This window comes from Echeneis naucrates, chromosome 6, assembly GCF_900963305.1.
Source record: "Echeneis naucrates chromosome 6, fEcheNa1.1, whole genome shotgun sequence".
In the NCBI taxonomy this organism is placed as follows: domain Eukaryota; kingdom Metazoa; phylum Chordata; class Actinopteri; order Carangiformes; family Echeneidae; genus Echeneis; species Echeneis naucrates.
The window spans coordinates 7,811,351-7,818,492 of NC_042516.1; the positions used below are offsets into that span (position 1 = coordinate 7,811,351).

Below are 7,142 nucleotides of genomic sequence, written 5' to 3' on the forward strand. Positions count from 1 at the left end.
GTGAATGTGTGTGTCTCTGTGTGTGAAGGAAGCTGAGTTTGATTTATAAATATGTTTATTATTTTATTCATTCTCATCATTAAATCTAAAACTGTCTTGATTTATTAAGTATTTCACTTTTGAATAAATAGATATCATTATTTTAGTCAGAAATCAAATTCAAAACCACTCATGTTACCAAGCAAGAGGTGGAGTTGAATTTCCAAAATAAAAGTGTGATTCTATGGCATTTTCTATACTACAGGGTACATTCAAGATCATGTTCAGCCCTCCACTTTTACTTGATGTTCAGGTGTGTCTGATGAAATCATAAAATCTCTTATGATAGCTAAAGTTTTCAGTAAGATGGAAGGCTGCTGTCCTTCGCGGTGTAGAGCTCAGTTTTGTTTCCCAGGAGATCACACTGCTCTTCTTGACTCAACAGGAGCTGTCGGTCGAGAACATTAAAATTGGTTTTGTGCTCCCACTGATGAGCATGAACACAGATTCTAACTTTATTCTTTTTGAATACATAACTTTGTGAAATGTAAATGAGATACCTCTAAATCAGGATTAGGCTGAGCTGAATTTCTTTCCTATTCAGGAAGGAGGCTCGATAATCCAGGTGTTAATCCTGGCAAAGCCTCTTCTACGTTAACAATAGACAATAATGATAATGTCCTGGCTTCTGTGGAGGCCAAATACTCTTGTGGAAGGGAACGGTACAGCAGGAAGATGCTAAGCAGTTGCTACATGAATTGTTTGGGATCGGCTCATCAGCTGTGCCCCTGATATTAAGAATTCATCATCAGAAAAAAATAAATGATCATTTCTTGCTGACGTCAGAAAATCGAACTTTATTTTGAATTGTACTGCATCGGATAGCTGGTAGAAACATAGAATTTATAACACACTTAACATTTGATAGTGCATACAAACATACATCATGATCTTCCAGAAAAAGGGAAAAAACAAAAAAAAAAACAAAACACGCCTCTACTCTTATCTAAGCAACTTCTGATCCTATTTTTTTTTCTGTGTGTCATCAAAGTCCGTTATGTGATGATGGAGACTACCCAGCGTCACATATAGACAGCACCTTGTGCTTTCCAGAAGGTGCCCTCTGCTTTTCACACTGCACGTTTTTAGCCCAGGGTTCACCCTTAACAGCTGTGGACGGAGCTGGAGCTGCTGCTGTTTCAGACAGTTAAGTCACTTTGTTTTCTGCAAATTGTACAGTATAAAAAAATGATTGGTTTTACCGAGCACTTGCGTAAAGTGGAAATGGATTGAAGCTTTGGGCTGCAGTTCGATGAGTGACGCCTCAGTGGCCCAATAAGCCCAACCAGGAGATACTTTCTGAGTGTCAGTGAAATTATTCATTTTGACACTGATGTGCATAAATTTGAGTCTAAGGTCAACTGAATGGGACTGAAATTACCTAAATGCTCATTTTTTTGCTTGTTGATCCATTTTCTCAGCCTTCCACGTGTTAATCTATTTAAATTGAAAAACAGGTGAGCTTTCTCTGTTTGCCTCAGGTTGTGTGTTGAGCTATATATATATATATATATATGTATATAATAAATTATTTAAAAAAACTATTACATTTCACTCAAATGTTTCTGCAGCATAGTGTATTCCTCTGTGCATAGAGCTTCATCACACATCCGAAAACTTTTAAGAAGACAAAAATGAGCCACACTGTTGCACTCAGTGAAAATTTTCTTCATTACTGCTTCAGTTTATTTTCCGTTCAACTCACATACACTGTCCTGCTGCTGTAAATAATAGATAGAATGGAGAAAATAGTCCCCAACAAGCCCACTATTTAACCCCGGTTGAGTAATGCTGCAATGAAACTAAAGTGCTCACAATCAATAGGTCTTTGTCAAAAAATAAAGCATATACACGTGTCTGTGTGAATGTGTTTTTATAGATACAGCTCAGCTTCAAAGTAAATAAATGGGCTTGGGGCTGAGAACTTAAGAGATGGACTAACACACTGTTGGATTGTCTTTTTTTTTTTTTTTTTTTATTATACACTATTGACAACATATGTTACTATGATGCTTAAATTCAATGGTTTGCAATTCAGGATTCACAAATTGCAGCGCGCACCCTCTTGGGGAAAAAATACTCTTTGCTCATGGTGTGTTGCAAAATCATACAAGGACCCGGTCAAGTCATCCCTGGGTTACAATAGGTGCAGTGTGAAAAGGGTCATTATTTTTTTTTGAGCTGTTACTGGTGATGTTTAAGGTTGTAACTTGGGTTTTCAGCAAGAGAAGGCCATGCCTTTAGGAGGTGTACTCATACTCCTCTGCACTGCGCCTTCCAAAGTCCATCCAGCCAAGATAATCTCTGTCCTTTATCCTGTGGCCTGGGGCAAGACCACTGGCTCTGCTGAAGAGAGAAGATCTGGTCTGGTGAGGAGAACCTGCAGGGGACCAAGACAAGGAGATATATGATGGGGACAGGAAGTCATTCTGCTTGGCCAAAACATGACTGCAGTGCACATTTTCCACCTATTCTGACTCTGTAATACTTATGTATAAGCTCTGAATTAGTTGGAGTAACACTGTCTTTGTGTATAAACAGTGAGCTCAGCATGTCTCCCAGTCACACAGTGTTGAAATAAAATGGAAACAGATACACAGCAACAGAGGGAGCAGAGAGAGAGAGAGAGGTCAGGGAACAGGGAGATGAGGGAAGGAGGGAATGGAAAGAGGAAGCGGTGAGGAAGAGTGAAGAGAAAAGGAGGAAGTAGAAGTGGAAAAAGATAGAGAGAGGGAAGGAGGAGGAGAAGAGAAGAAGCTAGAGGGAGGTGGGAAGTGCCAGATGGTGGAGCTCAGGCCCAGCGTGAGTGAATGTAGATTACAGAATCTATGAAAGAAAGAAAGAACACCACCAGGAGCAAAGCAGGGCGACCGGAATGACCTGTGAAGTAAAATGATTAAAGGAAAAGCTTTCCCCTCTAGTTACTCTTTCTATCCATCTTCCATTTGCGGGCAGGAGGTGGTTCGTACATCTGATTGCTCACCTTTTCTGGACATGAGCCTGGCCAGTAGCTGGCTCAGACTGCTTCGAGCATCTGCGTTTTCCCGGGGTTGGTTGTAGTTGGCGAGCTGCCCTGAGCGCGGCGCTGCAGCTGAGCGGGTGTGCCATGTGTGGTCTGGTGAGAGGGCTGGTAGGCTGTCTGACATGAGAGCCTCACCCTCAGCTCTTTGTGACTGGAGACAAAAAATACACATTTTTGTGAGACATCTGAAAAGAGAAAGACAAAAGACTGTGTTTTTTCAATTGATTGTATGTTAATGTGCTCTCATTCTCTCTCTCTCTGTGTGTGTGTGTGTGCGTGTGCGTGCGCACGCCTTACTAAGGACTGTGAGGGCAGACTCAGCGAACCACTGGACAGAGCAGCCAGGAGGACACACATGCAGATTCCTACTTTCATGACTGTTGCAGACAGGCAGGAAGAGAAAATACAAACGTGTTAAAATAAATCCTGGTAAATCCATTTTTCTGATGGTCATCTCGGATTTGTTCTGAACAATCTCTCCTGTCTGCACTCTGCTCTGTCACTGAGGGAGAGTCACAGATATTGTTGGGTTTGCAAAAAAAAAAAAAAAAAAAAACTAACTAAAAGATGAGGATGGCTCAGCTGGAGCCAAGGCAAGTAGCTGGCATGCTCCTTTACAGGGAGGCGGTAACAGAATCTCGAGGGAAAGATACCAGTTATCTGAAAATCATATGCTTTTTTGAGATTGAGTAGCTCTAATTTTTCTTTACTCACTTATGTGTAGAAAAACAAACCCATAAAACATTATTAAATCAAGAGAGTGTAAATTGAATTTATTGCGGAGGCCTAATCTGTTTAAAATTTATAGTTCATTCTGCCTCCTTTTGCTTAGATAACCAATTTCAATTGAGCATTTTCTCTGAGCGGGCAGCACTCCAGCATGATTAAAATATGCTTTGAGAACAACAACAATAATAATAATAACGCTCAAGAAGCAAAACTTCAGAAAGAGATGGCATGATGTTGCATTGACTGATTTGTTCACACTATATTTGCAATATCCCAGGCTGCAGCATATTCACTGCGGTGAATTGTCGTTGGTGCCAGAGCATCCATCCAGTGGAAAACATCCAATTAGATAAACTCAACAACACCCATCACCGTGAGGCTTTCAATCTCTAATTATTTAAAGCACCACAAATACTTCTCCGCACACTCTCTTTCTTAACCTGTCTAATATTCAGGTCTAATAAACTAAACGAAATTGTTAGTTTATTTCTACGGCGTGAAAGAGTGCACTATTTACACATTATGGATTATTTATGGAGAATAGCTCCTTCATGAAGACTTTCACTTATCAGTTGTGAATGCGTACAATCTAATGCTAAACATGTGCTCCAAATAAAAATGTACCAGAGCTCAACAAAATATATATAACATGACAGACAGTACATGTTAAAGTAATTATAAATACAGCAGCACAATTGAATGATTTTGATTAAAATTGGCACAGTGGTGGTAAAAAGTTATTCTGTTGATGCAAATATAATTCCTCTTAGCAGCTGGTCATTGTCTGTCATTCATTATTCAATGGGCTGGTAATGATGGGTTATTGTAATGTGAGTGAAAGCTCTCTCCTGATTATGAAAGAGGTCTAAAAATAAATAAAAAAAAAATATTATTAAAACACCTCAATGTTCAGTTATTGCATTGATGAATATCTATCTCCATTTGGACTCTAATTTATAATTTATTTTCTTCTGAATGTGAATAAAGTGTGAATAAAGGGTTTTTAACAAACCTTTTCTTTCAGGAGTAAATAGATCCATTCTTTATCTTATTTTTGTATTTTTATTTTGTATTGTAAGTAACTTCTCTTAAAGTTACTTACTGAGCCAGAGCTACTGATAATGATAACAGAAAATAATGTAAGCACAGTTAAAATTCGATTAATAATGAGATAACACTGAACATCAACTTCACAGGTGAAAAAACATACAGTGTAAAAAACCAAACCAAAAATGAGACACAATTAAAGAAAGCTTTTTCTTCTTTCCTTTTTTTATGTTGTTCTTACCTGCAGTTGTCGTGGACCACAAGAGGCTGAATCTAAAGATGCTGAGCTTTGTTCCTCCAGTTTGAGGCTGTGAGTGTGTGTGAGAGGACAGACCAGCTTATATAGTGCCACGCTGGAAGGAGGAGGAGTCTGGGCGAGTGGGAGGAGTCTGCTGCTGGCGCAGAAATTAATGCCACTGACGCAACTGCGGACGCAAATTTGCACATATGCTGAAAACCCACACAGTGACATGCAAATCAAACTAGAAAGTGCAAAAAGAGGTGACGACTTACATCGTGCTATCTTCTCACTCACAACATACACAAAAACACACACACAAATGGACACCATGGTTGCTTGTTTGGTTTGATTATGAGGTTTCTAAAAATGAGAAACTGAAACGCTCATCATTGTGTGGGGAAGCGCAGAAACTTGGATGGAGACAAATTGAAGTTTAGTCATAAAAACAAGAAAAGACAAGAAAGAGCAGAGTGAATAGTGAAGTATTGTGTGTTGACACGGGATATCGGGGGGAGCTACGAAAACATCATGACCACAGAGTAAAATATGTCCCACACTTCAAAACTGTTCCACTGCATCACTGTTTAAAGCTTTCTTTCTAATGCTCCGATATCAGTGGGAGCAAAGTGGCTGATCAAAACCAGGATCACAACACAAACTCTCACTGATACTGGGGTTGCAAACAGATGGAGTCCAAAGTGGGGATATTTAGTATCTACACTGAATAACTTATGAGTGTTCATAGCTGCCCTCCAGGGTCAGTGCTTTGAGCTTCAAAAGCTATAGACTCTTTATCTTATTTATTTACTCTCCTATTTACGATGCATTTCACTGCAACTATATTTACATCATATAACACGCAGACACGCACACGCACACACACACACACATGCAAAAAGAAACTAAATAAACTTCACTAAGGCCTGTATTGAACAACTTTGTACTGTGTTTCCTTCATGTTTAGACAAGTTTTTGAAGTCATTTGAGAATCCATATAAATACAGAGATGTTGTGATAGATCCAGAGTTTACATCGAATGGATAGTTGATCATACTCGTGCTAGAAAAAAACACAAACATCCTACCATTTGGTGTGTTTGTGAGAATCTATGAGGACTGCCTCTGGTGTGTTTTAGCTCTACTCCGGTATGCTAATGAGGCTGACATTAGCCTGTCATTAGCAGCTGTTTGACTTTTGGTGGTGCGTTCACCTAAATGCTGTCAGCGGCACCTGTCTTAGTTCTCCCACCAGCACACACAAACACAAGGAAGTAATTACTCACCCTTTTCAACTCACCTGATTGGCCATCGGACTGCAATGTAACACTTAAGTGTCCTTGAGTAACATCAGCTGCAAGACCACCGCTCCTCCACGCTGTGCACAAATCAGAAAGTGAACTCACTACTGGTCTGGGTCTTTTATGAGGAACTTTGAATCTTTACTCTTCTTCACAATGTGTTAAAAATTGAATCCACGGTGTCTGAGATATCAAATGTGCTTTTGGGCAAACAGTCATCTGAGCGAATGGCTGGAAGTCAACTAATCCACCCTGCTCCCCGAGGTTTTCATTCCAGAGGTCCAGCTGTAAGGCTCATTAGACAGCACCTGTCTGTTGTTTGATCAATGAATAAGCACTCTCTGTGTAAAATAATGACATACCCAACACAACCACAAGGGAGCCATGGGGCTGTTATCCGGGAAATTCATTGTGAGCAATTTGGGTTTCAGTGTACGGCTCATGTAGACATGCGGAAGCATGCAGGAACCAAGCCAGCAACCCTTCAGTTAATGGAAGAGCGCCACTTTACACTTGACACTAAGCTACCCTGTTGGACTTTTACGGCCGTTGATGCAATTTGTTTGAATATTACGCATTCACGCAGTGCTCACATAAACACCACCCTGATTGCGTGACATTTTTTCACAGGAAACACGCGGCTCAAAAGGCCAGCTACGCACACAGCATGGAACAAGCATAGCCTGGTGAGAGTGATGCCTGCCACCTTTGGGCTGGCAGTTTAGAGGCAGTGTCGTTACATGCTGCGCTTCAATAAGGTACCTGAA

At 40.2% G+C, this 7,142-nt stretch overlaps 1 protein-coding gene across 1 annotated transcript; it reads right to left on the reverse strand.

The window, feature by feature from the left end:
* Window positions 1-1,985: 1,985 nt before the first annotated feature.
* On the reverse strand, window positions 1,986-5,133 carry ccka (cholecystokinin a). The gene is made up of 4 exons (XM_029504801.1): window positions 5,079-5,133; window positions 3,359-3,438; window positions 3,023-3,212; window positions 1,986-2,419 (listed from the first exon to the last, which is right to left on the reverse strand). The coding sequence occupies exons 2-4, from the start codon at window positions 3,434-3,436 to the stop codon at window positions 2,280-2,282; spliced, it is 408 nt and encodes a 135-aa protein (XP_029360661.1). The 5' UTR covers window positions 3,437-3,438; window positions 5,079-5,133; the 3' UTR covers window positions 1,986-2,279.
* Between the last annotated feature and the right edge of the window lie 2,009 nt (window positions 5,134-7,142).